The 21,141-nt window shown below is 46.0% G+C and overlaps 1 protein-coding gene across 1 annotated transcript in view; it reads left to right on the top strand.

The window, feature by feature from the left end:
* Window positions 1–20,188, top strand: part of SIM2 (SIM bHLH transcription factor 2) — a 128,964-nt gene extending 108,776 nt beyond the window's left edge. The window contains exons 9-11 of the mRNA XM_077293888.1: window positions 14,407–14,575; window positions 15,019–15,418; window positions 18,484–20,188. Of these exons, the coding sequence (XP_077150003.1) occupies window positions 14,407–14,575; window positions 15,019–15,418; window positions 18,484–19,202 (1,288 nt within the window). The 3' untranslated portion in view covers window positions 19,203–20,188. The remainder of the gene's footprint in view (window positions 1–14,406; window positions 14,576–15,018; window positions 15,419–18,483) is intronic.
* Window positions 20,189–21,141: the final 953 nt, after the last annotated feature.

Below are 21,141 nucleotides of genomic sequence, written 5' to 3'. Positions count from 1 at the left end.
TGTCAGCTCTTATGTGCAGGGTCCTCTCTCCTGTAGAGTGTCAGCTCTTATGTGCAGGGTCCTCTCTCCTGTAGAGTGTCAGCTCTTATGTGCAGGATCCTCTCTCCTGTACAGTGTCAGCTCTTATGTGCAGGGTCCTCTCTCCTGTAGAGTGTCAGCTCTTATGTGCAGGATCCTCTCTCCTGTAGAGTGTCAGCTCTTATGTGCAGGGTCCTCTCTCCTGTAGAGTGTCAGCTCTTATGTGCAGGATCCTCTCTCCTGTAGAGTGTCAGCTCTTATGTGCAGGGTCCTCTCTTCTGTACAGTGTCAGCTCTTATGTGCAGGGTCCTCTCTCCTGTATAGTGTCAGCTCTTATGTGCAGGATCCTCTCTCCTGTAGAGTGTCAGCTCTTATGTGCAGGGTCATCTCTCCTGTAGAGAGTCAGCTCTTATGTGCAGGATCCTCTCTTATGTAGAGTGTCAGCTCTTATGTGCAGGGTCCTCTCTCCTGTACAGTGTCAGCTCTCATGTGCAGGGTCATCTCTCCTGTAGAGAGTCAGCTCTTATGTGCAGGATCCTCTCTCCTGTACAGTGTCAGCTCTTATGTGCAGGGTCCTCTCTCCTGTATAGTGTCAGCTCTTATGTGCAGGATCCTCTCTCCTGTAGAGTGTCAGCTCTTATGTGCAGGGTCCTCTCTCCTGTACAGTGTCAGCTCTTATGTGCAGGATCCTCTCTCCTGTAGAGTGTCAGCTCTTATGTGCAGGGTCCTCTCTCCTGTACAGTGTCAGCTCTCATGTGCAGGGTCCTCTCTCCTGTACAGTGTCAGCTCTTATGTGCAGGGTCCTCTCTCCTGTATAGTGTCAGCTCTTATGTGCAGGATCCTCTCTCCTGTAGAGTGTCAGCTCTTATGTGCAGGGTCATCTCTCCTGTAGAGAGTCAGCTCTTATGTGCAGGATCCTCTCTCCTGTAGAGTGTCAGCTCTTATGTGCAGGGTCCTCTCTCCTGTACAGTGTCAGCTCTTATGTGCAGGGTCCTCTCTCCTGTAGAGTGTCAGCTCTTATGTGCAGGGTCCTCTCTCCTGTAGAGTGTCAGCTCTTATGTGTAGGGTCCTCTCTCCTGTAGAGTGTCAGCTCTTATGTGCAGGGTCATCTCTCCTGTAGAGAGTCAGCTCTTATGTGCAGGATCCTCTCTCCTGTAGAGTGTCAGCTCTTATGTGCAGGGTCATCTCTCCTGTAGAGAGTCAGCTCTTATGTGCAGGATCCTCTCTCCTGTAGAGTGTCAGCTCTTATGTGCAGGGTCCTCTCTCCTGTAGAGTGTCAGCTCTTATGTGCAGGATCCTCTCTCCTGTAGAGTGTCAGCTCTTATGTGCAGGGTCCTCTCTCCTGTACAGTGTCAGCTCTTATGTGCAGGGTCCTCTCTCCTGTATAGTGTCAGCTCTTATGTGCAGGATCCTCTCTCCTGTAGAGTGTCAGCTCTTATGTGCAGGGTCATCTCTCCTGTAGAGAGTCAGCTCTTATGTGCAGGATCCTCTCTCCTGTAGAGTGTCAGCTCTTATGTGCAGGGTCCTCTCTCCTGTACAGTGTCAGCTCTTATGTGCAGGGTCCTCTCTCCTGTAGAGTGTCAGCTCTTATGTGCAGGGTCCTCTCTCCTGTAGAGTGTCAGCTCTTATGTGTAGGGTCCTCTCTCCTGTAGAGTGTCAGCTCTTATGTGCAGGGTCATCTCTCCTGTAGAGAGTCAGCTCTTATGTGCAGGATCCTCTCTCCTGTAGAGTGTCAGCTCTTATGTGCAGGGTTCTCTCTCCTGTAGAGTGTCAGTTCTTATGTGCAGGGTCCGCTCTCCTGTAGAGTGTCAGCTCTTATGTGCAGGATCCTCTCTTCTGTAGAGTGTCAGCTCTTATGTGCAGGGTCCTCTCTCCTGTAGAGTGTCAGCTCTTATGTGCAGGATCCTCTCTCCTGTAGAGTGTCAGCTCTTATGTACAGGGTCCTCTCTCCTGTAGAGCGTCAGCTCTTATGTGCAGGATCCTCTCTTCTGTAGAGTGTCAGTTCTTATGTGCAGGGTCCTCTCTCTCCTGTAGAGTGTCAGCTCTTATGTGCAGGATCCTCTCTCCTGTAGAGTGTCAGCTCTTATGTGCAGGGTCCTCTCTCCTGTAGAGTGTCAGCTCTTATGTGCAGGGTCCTCTCTCCTGTAGAGTGTCAGCTCTTCTGTGCAGGCTCCTCTCTCCTGTAGAGTGTCAGCTCTTATGTGCAGGGTCCTCTCTCCTGTAGAGTGTCAGCTCTTATGTGCAGGATCCTCTCTCCTGTAGAGTGTCAGCTCTTATGTGCAGGATCCTCTCTTCTGTAGAGTGTCAGCTCTTATGTGCAGGATCCTCTCTTCTGTAGAGTGTCAGTTCTTATGTGCAGGGTCATCTCTCCTGTAGAGTGTCAGCTCTTATGTGTAGGGTCCTCTCTCCTGTAGAGTGTCAGCTCTTATGTGCAGGATCCTCTCTTCTGTAGAGTGTCAGTTCTTATGTGCAGGGACCTCTCTCCTGTAGAGTGTCAGCTCTTATGTGTAGGGTCCTCTCTCCTGTAGAGTGTCAGTTCTTATGTGTAGGGTCCTCTCTCCTGTAGAGTGTCAGCTCTTATGTGTAGGGTCCTCTCTCCTGTAGAGTGTCAGCTCTTATGTGCAGGGTCCTCTCTCCTGTAGAGTGTCAGCTCTTATGTGCAGGGTCCTCTCTCCTGTAGAGTGTCAGCTCTTATGTGTAGGGTCCTCTCTCCTGTAGAGTGTCAGCTCTTATGTGCAGGGTCCTCTCTCCTGTAGAGTGTCAGCTCTGTAGAATATGTTGGTGGATTATGATATATATATGATGTAGTAACTTATTATGATAACAATCAAGGTAGATAAATAATCCCTCACAGTCCGGATCTGTAAGCATTTAGAGAATGTGTCCTCAGCAGAGATGGATAAGCCGCATCCTATAAACAGTGCAATCAATCTGTAATTACCGAATCAGACACTTGCCATGTAATTTTCATGATGTGCAAACAGATGACGCAATAAGTATTCACTGCGTTTAGACCAAGTATTAATCAAAAACATCCGACCAACCAAAACCTGGCTCCTACATAAGGAAGAGAAGAAGGATATGAGCAAAAGAACAAGCACAAGGGTAACAAAATGTTAAAATTACAAAATTAATTTATTTTAAGCCAAATCCACGACCCCAATTTCTAGTGGAATGATGAATCTAGAGACATTACACTCGATCTACCTACTGATTTTAGAAGATTATGATATGATATGGTAGAACTTTTACATCCTTTTGTATGAACCGTGATCGGAGATAACTCTGATCTTGGCCAATCTTACCCTAGTTGTGAATATAGGAAACTTTATAACATCATATTAGAGAAACATGCTTCTTTCTATACATACGAGACACTTCTTCTCCCCCCTCTGCCCGATAAACTCATAATTTATTCTTAAAATAATCAAAATCAGTTTTGCTCAAGACAGTCTGGATCACTTGCTCACTGTCCCTCCTGTATGTGTGTGCTGTGTATGGGAGACATCATAGCAGCCAGTCTCTACCCACCAGCTCTGAGACAACTGAAAAGAGAGAGCTCCTATAAAGGGGGAAGTTGCAGAATATGTAATATGGTGCGGGTGAAGCACTCGTCTCCTGTATTTACGCCCTGGCACATTATTTGGCAGTATGGATCTTGGCTGGGTGTGTGAAGGTTTTGCGCCCGTGCAAGCTGCCTGTAGCCGGTGGTGTTGGCTGTCCAGGACCAGATGTTCCACAGTTCAATAACAGTTCCAAAACCCAGTGTTTACTGAACAGTAACATGGTAAGGGTAATGTACAGGGGATTGCGGGTACAAAGTTTCTTTCACAGTAAGAAGCATTTTAATCCCCACAGTTTCCTTCCTCTGTAGTGTCCTCCAGGGCTGGTGAAGCTCACCTTCGCCCTACTTCATCACAAGCGAACTTGTCGCCACAGTCCTGATCAGGGGTGGATTAAGGGTAGCCAGGGCCCTGGGCTGTTCAGACACTGTGGGCCCCCGGTCATGTGACGTGGGTCATGTGACAGGGGTCATGTGACGGGGGTCATGATATACCTGAACCAGATTATTCCAGAAAAATGGCCGGGCCCTACTCTACTGCAACCTATTAAATATTTGTTAAAATATGCAATACAATTTAGGTATATTTTGACCAATATCACATAAAAGGAACAAATACCACCGCACCATGTCAAGACCACATATTACCACCACTTGGTGACTAAATAGCACATACAAGGGACAAATACCACAACACCATTTCCAGACCACATATTACCACCACATAGTGACTGAATACTACAATACTGATCAGTAATAATAAAAAAAACAAAAAAAAACAAAACACAGTACTATCACCATAAGTGCCAGTATTCACAGGAGATCTGTACTTAGTATGCAGTGTCTGTGTAGAGGTAATACAGCAATCACTGGTGACATTATACACAGGAGCTCTGTATATAGTATACAGTGTATAGTGTCAGTGTATAGGTAACACTGACTCACCAGTGACGTCTCTAGGTGAAGTCCTTCATCTTTCATCCAGCACAGACCGCCATCATTTCTTCCAGCCAGGACTCGTTTCTGCAGGAAATAACACAGTTATCTCGAGCTCCGCTTGCAGAACACATTACTTAATTTTTCACAACTTCTACATTACACCACATGAAGAAAAAAAGGCGATATAGTGTCACTCTGCACAGTAACAGGACCGCCCCCCCATTTAAAACAGTATACTCAAAAAATAAAATAAATACATCACTGCAGTAATAATATCCCTTAATTAGCCCCTATGGTAATAATATTCCCCATCCTGGCCCCGTTTATCTCATTCCTGGCTCCAGCCATATGTTCTCGCATCCTGCCCTCATGAGTATCCATTCTACACCATATGATCTCCCCATCCTGCCCCATCTGTCTCCATCGTATTCTCCTGCCCCATGATCCAATCCTGCCTCATGTCTTTCATTCTGCCCCGTGTCTCCAGTCATGCCCCATATCTACATTCTGCCCATGCCTCCAGTCCTGCCCCCAGTGTGTCCAGCATATTACCCCCAGTGTGTCCAGCATATTGCCCCAGTGTCCAGCAATCTGCCCCAGTATTCCAGCAATCTGCCCCAGTGTGTCCAGCAATCTGCCCCAGTGTGTCCAGCATATTACCCCCAGTGTGTCCAGCAATCTGCCCCAGTATGTCCAGCATATTGCCCCAGAGTGTCCAGCATTGCCCCCAGTGTGTCCAGCATTCTGCCCCAGTGTGTCCAGCATTCTGCCCCAGTGTGTCCAGCATATTATTTACCCCCAGTGCGTCCAGCATGTTACGCCCAGTGTGTCCAGCATATTACCCCCAGTGTGTCCAGCATATTACCCCCAGTGTGTCCAGCATATTTCCTCCAGTGTGTCCAGCATATTGCCCCCAGTGTGTCCAGCATATTGCCCCCAGTGTGTCCAGCATATTACCCCCAGTGTGTCCAGCATATTACCCCCAGTGTGTCCAGCATATTACCCCCAGTGTGTCCAGCATATTACCCCAGTGTGTCCAGCATATTACCCCCAGTGTGTCCAGCAATCATCTGCCCCAGTGTGTCCAGCATTGCCCCCCAGTGTGTCCAGCAATCTGCCCCAGTGTCCTCCAGCATTGCCCCAGTGTGTCCAGCTATCATCTGCCCCAGTGTGTCCTCCGGCTCCAGCATATTGCCCCCAGTCAGACAGTGTCACTGACTGTCCAGCATTCTGGCCCACCCGGATTGCCGTTAGTTAGCAAAAAATACAAAACAAAAAAACAAACAAACCGAGTTCTCCTCACCTGACCAGCGCTCCAGGTGGCGAGCTCCCTCCAGCAGCGCGCACTCGCCAGCAACTGACAATGACGTCAGACGCCGGCAACGTGTGCGCTGCGCCTGCGCCCGACTTCAGCTGCCAGCCTCCAATTGGCTGGTGGCTGTTGTTAATGAAGCGCCCCCACACCGCCGCAGGGCCGAGGGGTATCCGGAGCCGGGCCTCTGGGTCTCAGTCCTGGGGTTGTCACGGTGGCTAGACCCGGTCCGTGGCCCTATCTGTCAGTGGGGGACGTCCAATGCAATAAGTGGTGTTGTAACGGTGCAGTTGTGGGGTGCAGGTCGCGGTAAATAACGAGGACACCAGGTTGCAGTCTCTTTACCTCTTTACTGAAGATCTCTGAGTCCTCAGTCCAGAATACGGTTCACCAGGCTGCGCAAGTCCGGCCGGTCCAATGGCACTTCCAGAGTTCTCTTCACAGGAGGAAATCTGTGCCTTCCCCCTAGCGCTATGTGTTGTAGTCCTTCCCTGCTGTGCTTACGGAAAGTACCCCACAACTGTTGTGTCTGTTTCTGATGTTCCCTCACAACTCGATTAGATGATGTTCTGCTAATCCTCCGTCCCTCCCTGAGGTTCGGGTAGGAACGGCACCCGTTTGACGGGTAGGCCTGGAGTTCTTCCGGGACCCTAGAGACGCCCCTCTCCCGCAATTGCCTCCCAAGACTTCATAGGTGATTTGAGTTAGACAGCCCGCCTGAGACTGACTGCCCTGCCGCTGTTTGGAGTATTGCTTGAAGCTGAATGTTATTCTACTCCCTCGGCGTTCCGGCCACCGGTAGTGCGCCTCAGTAGGATGTTGCTTCGGTCTTACAGCACGACTCCTACTGGTATTTCTCCTTTTGCGTGATCCCGTTTCTCACTCAGCACAATCTATCTCGCTTCTAGTCCTTTCTTGGGTCCCGCCGCTTCCCGGAGCTGGCGCGGACCCGTTACGTTCTTTTCAATGCCAAGCCTCTGTCAGGATCCCACCCCTGACAGAGACCCTACTGTCTCTTCCTCCACAACACCCTCTGCCACTAGGTGTTGCTTCGTCCAATCCAGTCAGCTTTCTCCTCTAACTTCCTGCCTGACCCCCAGTTTACCCACTATGGTGGGGAGTGGCCTAATGAATAGCACCCTTAGCTCCCCCCGGAGGCCCGGCTGTGAAATGTATTGGTGTCTGTGATACCTGATCAGATGAACTCCTTCAGTGCCATCGGACGCACCATGGCTCCCCATAGTGGCGGAGCCACAGTACTGCAACGACCAGGACTCTGGGGCGCTGCACTCTCCCCTGGTTAAACACAGTACTCCGGGACTGGGAAGAAAACAACAATACAAGTTAGCAAAAAGACATACAATTTTGTTGAGTGCAATGACAATAAGTATACTTGAACAGGCTTCCCTTTATGGGAGGTAAGGACACTTGAACGTTACAAACATGGCAAAAATATCATAGCAACATGCTATAATTAACTTTTCTTACCCAACCGGGTATTCTACTAAGTGCAAACATTATTGAACAATAATTTAACTTTGCCTTTAAGGACATACACTCTTTATCCACTAAAGACCTTCCTATAATCACATTATAAGGCATTTTAACTTTCTCATTCTCCTACTTTGGATCTGCAGGACCGCCTGTCCTATTGGCACCAGACCTACTGCCTCTCCTTTCTGTTACAGGACCGCCCCGTTCAGCCAGGGCCTACTGCCTTTTCAACTACTATACATAGTATAGGACATAACATACTTTCCGTTTTAGAAGCTTTGAGCCATCTACGTATGGCTCCTAGGAGGACTCACTACCTAACCCCTACGGGTTCACTTTCTGTCCTCTGTAACACATTACTAACTCTTTCTTAACTTTCTATGGAGGACTCAGGGTTTACCTTCTATCCCCATTTTCTTATCAACATTATCAACTATCTTCTTAGATCATCAACCTTCATTAGTACTTTCTTACTTCCGACTATGCAGGACATTCTGTCTACCCCTAGGGGCCTACTGCACCTTCCTTCTGTCTCTCAATCTTTCTTCTAAGGAACATTATCAACATTTCTTTACAGTTAACCAGTTGGATACATATAACTTTTACATGTAAGTATCATCATTTTCTCTTATCAAACATCTTTGCTATCTATCAGTCTTAAAGCAATACCATTTCTTTAAGTGCAACACGTGAACATCCCCTTTAAGAGGGAACCAAGTCTTTAGGAGGTAGCATTTGTTCTCTAGCTACCAGTCCTTTCTCAGCAAAAGCTCCGGTATGGTATCTTCACAAAGAGTCTTTAAGTAAAACCAGTAGGAAACACCCTTAAGAAGGTGTAAACTATTTACAAAGAAGAGTTTGTATCATGCACGGTCCATGATTACTGCAGTTCTTTCAACTTGTGCAAACTTGAGGAAAAATAAACAAACAAGAAGGATCCCGGGTCAGCAGAGGGATCCCTAGGAATTAACCCTGGACGGGTTTAGCAGCAAACAATCAGGAAACAAACAGTTAAACCAAGAACTATATACATTTTTAAAGCAGTCATGCTTACTCATTCTTCGGGGAGGAAGGTGGTTTCCTCCCGGGCCTCACCAGACCAACGGGTCGTCCGACTGGTTCCAGGATCGGGTCCCGCCCGAACAGCGACAGGATCCCTCGCCGGGATGTTCTTTTCGCTGAAGCTCCGGCACGCCCCCAAGGTGCATGGTAAGTTCGGGTGCTCCGTTGTTCTTCGGGGCCAGGTTCAGCGGCCTTTTCAGCGGGAGATTTATCCTCCGGTGTTCTGGCAGTGGCTTGTAGTGTGACGCACCGCTGGACGCCCCGCGCCATCCAGCCAGCCTCTCCCATGGCTCTCCTCCATCTGGTATAAGTTACCGCATCACCAGGCTCCAGATCGCGAGGGAATCGTCCTTCACAAGGCTCCACCTCCTCCCGGTCCACATGAACTTGTAGCGGCTCTCCAATCTCCTGTATAACCCCGCGTCCATGTTGAGGGTTGAAAGAGACCACCACACCCCAATGAGACAAGGGGGGCTCCGCAACGGAGGTTAAATCAATCTGGGCTGCCGGTTGTGGTCGGTTCCGCCATGCAGCCATCAAGCGCCGCAGGTGCTCAGCCTCCGGCAGGATCTTCATGCCCTGTGCCTGTAGCGTACCTTCAGCCGCGGCCGGGTGGGAAGGAGCAGGGGACACCGGAGATAGGTGGACTTCTGTGGGCCGACCTAGCCGAGCAAGTACGCGAGCATCGGCCTCCACGCGTCGCGCTATCTGGCGAGCTTCGGCTGCAGCTACACACTCCTCTGATGGTGGCAAGGGGGGTCGGCCCATCGGTAGCCCCGTGAGGGTCAGTCCCCGCAACGCTGGTGCATCTGGGGCTGTGTCAAGCGGTGCAGCCTCAGGCTGGATCGGGTCAGTCCCCCGCGGAATTCTCGGTGTCGCCATCTTTGCTCCTTCTTCGGTGTCTTCTTCCCGCGGTCTCTTTCGTGGGCGGCCCCGTCTCCATGGTCTCCACCCTCCAAACAGGATTAGGAGGCGGACCTCGGCTGTTGACGGACACGTCCTCAGGACCAAGAAATGTTTAGACTGGGCGGCCATTGTTCTTCGCGCTCTCTAGCTTGTCTACGCCTACTCCACACCCCTCTTCTCTTCCGGCGCTCTCCTCAGCGTTGCAATGGCGGCGGATTTTGGCGGCAAGTGGCGCAGCACACAGTCTTTGTAATAAAGTACAGTCCAAGCACAACAAATCACAGTTCCAAGGCACACATGACCTGATTCTTCAGGCTTAAGTAAATCCTGTTCGTGACGCCAAGTTTGAAGCGCCCCCACACCGCCACAGGGCCGAGGGGTACCCGGAGCCGGGCCTCTGGGTCTCAGTCCTGGGGTTGTCACGGTGGCTAGACCCGGTCCGTGGCCCTATCTGTCAGTGGGGGACGTCCAATGCAATAAGTGGTGTTGTAACGGTGCAGTTGTGGGGTGCAGGTCGCGGTAAATAACGAGGACACCAGGTTGCAGTCTCTTTACCTCTTTACTGAAGATCTCTGAGTCCTCAGTCCAGAATACGGTTCACCAGGCTGCGCAAGTCCGGCCGGTCCAATGGCACTTCCAGAGTTCTCTTCACAGGAGGAAATCTGTGCCTTCCCCCTAGCGCTATGTGTTGTAGTCCTTCCCTGCTGTGCTTACGGAAAGTACCCCACAACTGTTGTGTCTGTTTCTGATGTTCCCTCACAACTCGATTAGATGATGTTCTGCTAATCCTCCGTCCCTCCCTGAGGTTCGGGTAGGAACGGCACCCGTTTGACGGGTAGGCCTGGAGTTCTTCCGGGACCCTAGAGACGCCCCTCTCCCGCAATTGCCTCCCAAGACTTCATAGGTGATTTGAGTTAGACAGCCCGCCTGAGACTGATTGCCCTGCCGCTGTTTGGAGTATTGCTTGAAGCTGAATGTTATTCTACTCCCTCGGCGTTCCGGCCACCGGTAGTGCGCCTCAGTAGGATGTTGCTTCGGTCTTACAGCACGACTCCTACTGGTATTTCTCCTTTTGCGTGATCCCGTTTCTCACTCAGCACAATCTATCTCGCTTCTAGTCCTTTCTTGGGTCCCGCCGCTTCCCGGAGCTGGCGCGGACCCGTTACGTTCTTTTCAATGCCAAGCCTCTGTCAGGATCCCACCCCTGACAGAGACCCTACTGTCTCTTCCTCCACAACACCCTCTGCCACTAGGTGTTGCTTCGTCCAATCCAGTCAGCTTTCTGATCTAACTTCCTGCCTGACCCCCAGTTTACCCACTATGGTGGGGAGTGGCCTAATGAATAGCACCCTTAGCTCCCCCCGGAGGCCCGGCTGTGAAATGTATTGGTGTCTGTGATACCTGATCAGATGAACTCCTTCAGTGCCATCGGACGCACCATGGCTCCCCATAGTGGCGGAGCCACAGTACTGCAACGACCAGGACTCTGGGGCGCTGCACTAACTATTGATGTGCGGACGCGCGCCCGCACGTCAATAGGAAACCACCGCAGTGCCAGTAGGGGACCGGTGAGCAGATGAGATGGGGCCCGATGTGGGCCCCCTCTCTCTGCCCACCGCGCCCATTAATGATACGCCAGTTAGGGCACGGGCACATCGGGCAGTAATGCCCTGATGGCGGCGGGCAATCTGTGCGGTAGCCCAAGGCTCCCCCACACCACTGGGCCCTGGGCTACCGCCCATATTGACCCTCTTATAATCCGCCCCTGGTCCTGATCAACAGTCTCTCTATTCAGTTAGTGGTTCCGCGTCCTATTTCTTCCTTTACTGGTGCCCTGGATCTACCGCTCGGGACCCCCATTAGTCTCTTAAACATAGTCCTGTTTAGGTCCGTTACCTTCAGCATTTCTTAAGCTCAGGGTTCTCATTGTCGTATCCAAGGACGCCTTTACGAAAGTTCACTCTGTCTTGTCAGTAACTCAGGATCTCACTATCCCTTACCTCAGTCTCCTCTTGGTATGGATCCCCCCCTTGGCAGCACTGCTCACTTTACACTCTAAACTCCAACTCCTTAATTACAGGAAGCAGTGACTTGTCCTAACACTAAGACCCACCCACTATGGAGTAGTCCCAAACATTAACTTTTACCTTACCATAACATCACTACCTGAACTAAGGTCAGCTATCTTATTCTTCCTACAGTCACTTGCAAAAGTATTCACTCCCTTGGCTTTTTACCTATTTTGTTACATAACAGCAAAAAATATTTTTGTAATCCAATTTGTGTGTGATGCATCAACACTAGATAGTCTAAGTTGGTGAAGTGAAGTGAGGAAAATAAATGCATAAATTAAATTTACTGAATCAAATAACTAAACACTGGCATGTGCACATGTGTTCACACCTTTTGTGATGAAGCCCCTAAAAATTTCTGGTGCAAGCAATTCCTTTCATAAGTCCCATGCTTAGTGACAGAACGTCCGCGTGTGCAATCTAAATGTCACATGTCTGTCAGTATATGCGCTTTTCCTTTTCTGAAAGGCCACAGAGGCTGCAACACCATTAACAAGAGGCACCACTAACCAAACACGATGAAGACAAATGAGATCACATAACAACACCACGAAGACCAAGGAGATCTCCAAACATCACCATGAAGACCAAGGAGATCTCCAAACAAGTGAGGGACAACTTTGTTGAGAGGAACAAGTCAGGGTTGGGTTATAAAAAATATCCCAATCTCTGATGATCCTCCCCAAACACCATCAAATCCATTATTATCAAATGGAAAGAACATGGTACCACAACAAACCTGCCAAGAGAGGGCCGTCCACCAAAACTCTCAGCCCGGGCAAGGAGGGCATTAGTCAGAGAGGCAGCACAGAGACCAAAGGTAACCCTGAAGGAGCTACGGAGTTCCCAAGCAGAGACCACAATAAGTTATACACTCCAAAGAGGTGGCCTTTATGGAAACGTGGACAGAACATACCTTTGCTTACACACACAAATTGTATGGCTCGTTTTGAGTTTCTCAAAAGACATGTAGGAGACTCCTGAAATGTATGGAGGAAGGTGCTGTGGTCAAATGGGACCAAAATTGATCTTTTTGGCCACCAAGGTAAACACTATATCTGGCGTCAAACTAACACAGCTAATTTTCATAAGCACCTGAGGGAAAGCAGATCTCTGTGGGCTGATATTAATATTCTGAAAAAGGGGCCATTAGCCCTAAATGTTCCCAGGCTATTAAAGGGAAACTGTCAGCAAGATTGTGCACTGTAACCTAGAGACAGTGTCAGGTCGTTATACTGATTATAATGATACCTGGTGATGAAATCCGTCTTGTGGTTGTTGTGTTATGTTTATTTTCAGTTTTGAGGTAATGATATGCTCGTGCTCCTGTCGGGGGGTCTTCATGTGGTGCTCTGATTATGGCTTCTGACACGTCAAACAAAATAATTATATGCACAATAGATATGCGATCAGATATGCCACTGCTGGCCCCTGCCTGCAGAAGGTTTCTACTGTTTCCAAGATATATATAATATTCATTATGTAAACAAGGGACAGGTCAGTGACCAATCAGTGACCTGTCAGAGGCCATACACATGAATACCTAATCAGAGCACCACATGAAGACCCCCCACAGGCCGCCCCGGAGCACGATCATATCATTAACTCAAAACTGAAAATAAAGATTAAACAACAACCACAAGACGGGTTTCATCACTAGGTATCATTGTAATCAGTATAACGGCGGTGACCTGACACTGTCTGGAGGTTACTGAGCACAATACTGCTGACAGGATCCCTTTAATAACAGCTCACAGCTGTTTGCTTTGCCTTTACTGATGAATTTGACATCAACACAGGTCAATGAAGCTGCATTCACAGGCTCAGCTCAGTGTATCCTGGATGCCAGGCTGAACAGTCGCATCATGCCACCATTCAGCAAGACATCCAGATGAGGCAGAAATGGATTACGACGTGTGACAAATAGACATTGTCGACGAACAGGTGAATGTTTTTTTTTTATAATTTTCATTTTTACAGTAATAAATGGGAAAATGAGAGTGAGGTGTGTTTATTTCAATTAAAGGACTTTATTCTCGCTGTCTTTTTTACAATATGACTATGGGGTTAGTAATAGGAACACCAGTAATAGGGGCACCTTATAGACGCCTCTCCATTACTAACCCCTGGGTGTGATGTCAGTTGGCAATACAAAGCTGACATCAACTCCAACCCTTTTACCCCACTTTCCACCGCACCACAACAAGTAAGAAGAGCAAAGCTAAGCTCCAGATTTGGTGCATCTTATGGATATACAATTTCTGGGGCACTTGAGGGCTGATGTTGCTAGCCTGGGAGGGGGACCAATATCTATGGTCCCTTCCTTGGCTATTAATATCAGCCCACAGCTGTCTGTTTAGCCTTTGCTGGTTAGAATTTATAGGGTGATCCTACATCATTTTTTTTCTGGGGTCCCCATAAACTAACCAGTAAAGGCTAAGCAAACAGCTGTGAGCTGTTATTATTTGCATTGGAACCTTTTGGGATATTGTCTCCTTTCCTAGGTTAATAACATCAGCCTCCAGCCGTGGGCTGTCCTTCTGCTGGTTATCAAAATTACGCAGGAGCCATTTTTTTTTATTTAATTCATAATTTTACACACAATAGACATAGTGGGTGCTGAATACACTCCCATCATTGTCGCCTGGTCACGCTGAGCTCAGGGTCACCAAGCAGCAATAATCATGATCCGATGGTGTGCGCACCATCACTGAATACAGTGTGTGTGCGTATTTCCATATTTACGGTCCCTAAAATACAGACTGCATACAGACTTGAAAAACAGATGTGTGATGGGAGTCTAATACACATGATGCCATTTGTGTCTTCAGGGGTAGGAAAGTGACAGCCATTTTCCACCATCCTTATAAATACAAGTTGTATAATTGCCAGAAGTAGTAAAAATGTCACTTGAAACGACAGATATAATTGAAATGTTTTGCACATTTATTATATATATACAAATATAAGAACAATATCACGATCATGTGTCTTGGTGATGATTTTCTACAAAATGTCTGTCTTTTGTCCTTTCTGTGCAGAGATATAGAATATAAAGAGCTGCAGTTGTCTTTGGAGCAGTTGACTGTTTCAAAAGCCACATTTCCCTGTCGGAGCTCCATGACTACCTCACAGGAGGCGCGGAAGCCCACCAAGCTAAAAGCTGCGAAGGTCAAGACAAAGCAGACACGATCCAATCCCTACCCACAGGTAAATCCCGTCTTGCATGACCTTAGAAGTCATGGAATAATCATCTATGGGGGATTAAGTTTGGTCAAGTAGAGTTGTAGATGGTCCTGGTATATTGTCTCAGATTTAGACACATTAAATATAGGGATATGGATGTTGTAAAGTTGAAAAAAATGTTATAAAAGGATTATGACTGGTTTAAAAAAGTGAAAAAAACAAACAAATCCCACTCTCACCTACCCTCGACTAAAGCAGCTCCTATTCCCATGCGTGCTCCATCCCTACTGGTCTCTACTCTCTGGTCCCATCATGATTGACCAAAAATGATAGCACTGGAGTTGGGTCCACAGTGCAGTCAGTGATTCGCTGAGTTGGCCCTTCCTCCCATTAGTTCCAAAAAAATATTTAGTTTTGAAAGGACCAATTCTTGATTATAATTTTCATGATTTTTTTTTTCCTTCCAGCAATATGGACCTTTCCATGGTGAAAAGTTGGACTGTGCCCAATTTGGAAGTTGGAAAGGAAACTCAGCAATAAACGCCACAGTTAACCAGGAACCGAACAGCCATACAGAAAATAGTGAACTCGTATACACCCCGACCTACAGCCTGCCATTCCCTTACCACTACGGACACTTTTCGGTGGACTCTCACGTGTTGAGTACCAAGAAACAAGTCATGCCTACGAGATTTGGTCAGTCTCAAGGTTCGCCTTGTGAAGTCGCAAGATTTTTCTTTGGCACGTTACAGACAGGCGGGGAATGTCACTGGCGTTACTCGAACTCAGTCGTGCCAAACTCTCCGCCAAAAACTGCTCACGATCAACCAAACCAGATGCGTCATAACCTTTCTCCGAGCTACGATGGTAAGTTGTTATAAGCCTAAATAGAGGAAGCTTTACTAAGAAAATTGTACAGAAAATTGGATTACATTGTATGTACCAACCTTAATAAGGGTTTTTAACCCTTTTGAGGTCTACCTTGACAAGTTTTGACATGAAACAAGTATGACTGAGCGAGGAAAAAAATGGATCATATCTGACCATCATTATTCCAAAACAATAAATGAGAGGGTCAGAAAATCCTATCCTTCTTATTATCTTTATATTATATTCATAACTATATAGTTAGCCATCTTGACACAATTTTTTCAACAGGTTTTAAGAGCCTAATTTATGGCAGACCCGATGGCCATTGTTAGATCCCTGCATGTTATAGGAATTTATCAATACCCTGACATGTTTCCAGAATGCTAGGATGGGTCTGGTCCTCATTGGCAGCTGGATCAGGGCAGTCTTTACTTCTATGGCTGGACTCCTCTTCCCGGCATGCTAGGCCCCTCTTGAGCCTACTAGGACCCTCGTTGTCATGATGTGTGTGGTGCCATGACATCAGGTGACTATCTAAGCACAAGACACACCCAGGATGCCATGCCGATAATGCCGGCTGAAGGAGAGGAGACTTCCCTGACCTAGCTGCCTTGGATTGGATGTTGGACCAAGTAAAGGCAAATGTTTTTTGCTCAACCCTAATGCCAGGGTTAAGGGTAATTAGGGAAGGTAGATAGCGTAGGCCCCTCCTGAGGTGCAGTGTTCTGTATCATAAGGTTCTCTGCTCATGGACGTGTGACGAAAACATTGACCGATAAAAGTTAATATTTGAATACAGCTACTTGAGTGTCCGTCAAACAATCCTGGAGATAAAAGCAGCTTTTTTGTCCTAGTTGAAAAAATACTCAGTATCCATCAAACTCCTGAATTGTTATTATGACTTCCACAAACATGTCCTGATGTAATTACTGATGTGGGAAGTGTAAATGTGGGCCGGCATTATGTCACACAAAGCCGCCGCCGCAGCTGATGTTGTGGTTTCTGCAGCTTGATGGATCAGTAAACTCCAAGAAACAGATTAAATGGATATAGCAAACAGACAAGTTTGTTCTGATTAATATTTATGTTAAATGTTCATTTCCTTGACAGATTTCTTGGGTGTAAACATGTAGAGCTTTATATTCCAGAAAGGGCTCACAAGCTTCACAAGAATGTGTTTTATTAACTTGCACGCACCCTTAATTAATTGCTTTGGCCTCGTTGACACTTTGCAAACTTTAACAATATCCAACATTTTGTGTGTATTGCTCCAATGTAAACCTATGTGTTTCTATGGTTACAGACTACAAAAAGGCACTGTGTAGTCGGATCCTGCAGTCATAATCCCCCAACATCTTTCTAACACACATTTGGTAGGAAGTAGGAGTGTAGGATCAGACTACACAAGGTTAGACATACCCACTATTTCTGAATAGAGGATACAGGCAGCCCAGAGGCATAGCTAGGGGGTTCAGCTCAGAGATGGTGAAACTTCCGAGTGGGCCCCTAATGAGGTATATATCGTTGCAAAAACAGTGGCGCACCATAATCTTGGGTAAAGGAGAACCTCAGCACATGACTGCTCTGTTACTGAAAATACATCTCTCTGCAAAGACCAACACTGATATTACCACCACATGGTGACCATAAAGTGGTAGATAACAGTCCTGCAGAACATAAAAGAGATCACAGCACAGTTATAGATGGTGACCTACAGAGGATGTTCTTTCTATGGAGTCATTTACTTTTCCCGTCTTTTCCATCTGGTCGAGGCCGACACAACAACTTCTCCAGCCAGGACTTATCTGCAAAGTTTACAGCAAAGACACATGTGACTTCTCACATTTCCTACCCAGTCCCCATCTATCCCCAACCTGCACTAACTTCTCATCCTGCTGATATCCCAATACTGCTGCCGTATGTGTCCTTATAACTCACCTGCTGTGCGGCACAAAACAGTGCTCCTCTTAGTACCAGTAATAATGCCACCACTGTGCCCCTAACAAAGTATAATGCCTCATTTGTGCCTTGTAGATGGTAAAATTGCCACCTAGAAGATATTAATGCCCTATGCAGGTGCTTTAGAAAACAGTGCCCACACTATGCCCCTAGAAAGTAATAATGCCCTGTGTGCCCTGTGTGTGATGGGCCCACAACTCCTCTTTACACTGTATGATGGCCACCACGGCTCCTCTATACACAGTGTGAAGCCCCCACAGTTCCCCTATATTCAGCATTATGTCCCAACAGCTCCCATATTCACACTATAATGCCCCCAAACTGTATGATGCCCCCACAGTAGTCTACACATTGTAATGTGGCCTCAACTATAGCCCCAACATTGTATGATGGCCCCTTAGCAGCCCTCACTCTATATGAATGTCCCCTTAGTAACACTGTATGATGCAAAAAAGTATATATTTTTTTGGCCCCAAATACAAACATTTAATTATTTAAATAAAAATGTACCTATTAAAAGTTGATGTAGGGAGAAAAAAGCCTTCAATTTCAACACAGATGAGTTTTTTTTTCCTTGGGAGATAAACCACTGCCAGATATTCCTGGCTGGACATGGCTTAATCCCCTCTCCCCATTGAAAAGCATGAATGATGAACTGAGCATTCACATGAATGGGGGAGTTGAGAAAAATACTCCTTGGCAGAAGAACTTTTGGCCAATAACACTCTTAGGTGCGTAGGCACCTTTAAAAGAAATTATATTGACTATAGGTTTATCTTTGTCAACTGGCCTTACATATAAGGTGGTCACCTGCATAGTGCCCCGCTATGGTCAGAAAACATTTTGAAGGACCAGAAACTGCATGGATTGGCCATTAATTTCAATGGCTGCCATTCCATGGTTCAGAATGTAGTGAAGTCCAAGACATGATTTACACTACCGATTACAGTTCTCTGCTTGGGGTTGAAAGAAGTAATGCACCGGTTTAAGCACAAGTTTTTAGGGGTTGACAACCCATTTAGTGTTCATATTCACATTTTATCTGACAATAAGCTCATATTCTTAAACTAACTTTTTTTCTCTCTTGTCAAAAACTCCACCAGCATCCAAAAGGTATATGACAGGGGACAACACTTCTGATGGGTACACAGGATGCTCCTCAACATCATCAAGATCCAACATCCGATATAAAGATGAGCACTATGGTTCAACGATGAAAGGAAGTAAACTGGAAAGCAGAGGAACCCCAACGTATCACACGGTGAAAGAAGAGAACAAGATGGACTTTGGTAGGTACCAGCAGGAGAAGATGGCTGTAAACGAGAAGCACTTTTCAGACTCATTAAACAGTTCTTTTTTGCCAAAGTCAGAATGTCTTCATGCCAAGACTGTAGGACAATTAAACCATCTGCTCCCGAGACCAATGGTCTATGAGCAGACACGAAGGATCTGTATGAAGGAGCCCAAATACGGGCAAGTCAATTTACGTCCAACAGGTTATCATGAACTGGAGAACTCTGATCGAATGTCTGCAAAATTTCCTCACCATAACCCCGAACATGAGCACTTCAAGCCCCGCGGCCAAGTTCCTTATGTCCCTCTAAATTACCACCATGTGTTATCCAAACACGGACCTTGTCAACCATCATCATGCACAGAACGAGAACATGGGACGGAAAACTATTGCTATTCCTCCGAGGAAGCGAACTCGTACATCTACAAAAACCAAAGTCCCTCATCGATTTCTTCTCCGGAAAGCCACCGCGAAGCTGCACTTCCCCATTATATTGGGACTTCGGTCATAATAACCAATGGAAGGTGACAATGGACATTGGGGTTTTGGGCTCGATGATCGAAACTGGAATTATTTGCACAGAAGTGTGAGAAAGCCCTGGTGACCAGTACTTACCAAGAGGAGCTCAAAGGTCGTGAAAGGACAGACCACCGCATGTTCTCTTGGCAAGCCGTATGTAACAGATCCTAAAAGGTCAGAATTATACAACCAGCTTCAGAGCAGCATTGTTACAGATTAATCTCTGGTGTAGACTGCGCCATTTGAGAAGTAATGTGCCAGATCATATTTTCCTCTTCTCCACCGCTCCATGAATAAAAAAAAATAGGGCAGCGGCCGAGACGCACAGCTTCAAATTTAATTATATGAAGGAAACTTTTTTTTTCTTTTCGTCCCCTCAAACAACCTAGCTTAATCCCCAATACCAAAAAGTGAATTTGAGTGCATGACGTGACGGATACATTGTAATGAATTTGGGCGTTTTTACGTTTTTTTTTTTTCTTTAAATTTTCGTATGAATTCGGGAGACACAAACTTATAAAAGTTATTTAATAACTTAACATAATAGGCAATAATCCAAATTAGGGCGGCACAAAATGTCTGAGTTTTTTAAGTTATTCCCAAAATATAGGGAAAGGTAAGGATGTATAAACTTAGAAGATACAGGTCTAAAAAAAATTATTTTCTTTTTTTCTTTTTCTTTTTCTTTTTTTTTTTTTTTTAAGTCAGACAGAGGGGAATTTGTCTGTTCTCTTTATAATAACATTTTTTCTTGGCAGGAAATAAAATACAAGTACCAAAGACATTATTCCTAGGGACAGATCTCCTCTGTGGCTTTAAACCCCATCTGCTTACAGAATATTTAGAAATCTGAACAGGGTAGACATGACCTAAACCGGTGCGATGATGTATTGGGACTATGAAGGGCTGACTATGCAGCTATTAATGTGCAACCTTTTAATAATAAAATAATAATAGTCTTTGTGTATATTAATAATAAACCAAAGTCAAAGAATGACGGCCGTGTTCTGCTTTTTTCTATGTTTTGTGAATCAATATGGTGGAGTACATTTATTTTATTTTATTTTAAATGCAGCATAAATGGGACCTGGGAGTTTCTTGAGTATTAGATATCCTGGATTATTAGAAAATCATAGAAAAGGATTTTACACTCACTTTTAAGAGAAGGGGACCTTCAGGAAGAAAGAACAACATGAAAATTTACTGCAAATTTTTCCACTATGCTGATACCATAGGAGAATGATTTTTTTTAATTATAATTTTTTTCTTCTTTAGTTATCATCACTATCAATATGCTAAAAGAAATCATTTTATTTATTTTTTTTTTTTCATTGGCAACATCTCACAATTGATTAAAGACCCCCCATACACATTAAACAATATCGGTGGGATCAGCTAGTAGTCTAATGTTTATAGGGGCCTCCTGAATATCCCCATATAGATAATGTTGGATTTCCATAGACGGACCTTTTGTTTTCTGGAAGATAGACCGATGCCAGAAAAGTCTGATAGACTGACAACTATCTCTTCCTGTGTTCTCTAACGACAGATCACTTTTCAGCTTTCCTGTGTACTCCGGGGTCGACTGCAGAGGTAACCTCATTATCATTAATGCAGGATTTTAATGAAAGTTATCATATCTACTTTATTGCAAAGTTGGAGGCAAGTAACGCTAAATTACACCATTGACACCATTGATAGGTTCAGCTCCTTCTCCCTCCTACCCCTCTCTGCACAGTAATTACAGAGCATGCCCTCAATACTTTTCCATCGACAATCTGCTTAACTTTCTAAATCGGCTTCAGATCACAAATTCCAGAAACTTGATCTGTTTTTTCAGACTTTATGAGTTGATTACACATTAGACTAAATATCGGTGCGATCGGGCATGACATATAGTCTGATGTGTATGGTGGCATTTCAATTTTTGCCTTAAAAGATATTTTTG

The sequence above is a fragment of the Ranitomeya variabilis genome, chromosome 3 (genome assembly GCF_051348905.1).
Source record: "Ranitomeya variabilis isolate aRanVar5 chromosome 3, aRanVar5.hap1, whole genome shotgun sequence".
Lineage (NCBI taxonomy): Eukaryota > Metazoa > Chordata > Amphibia > Anura > Dendrobatidae > Ranitomeya > Ranitomeya variabilis.
Note: the sequence above shows the minus strand (reverse complement) of the source record. Positions and strands in the feature narration are given on the sequence as shown.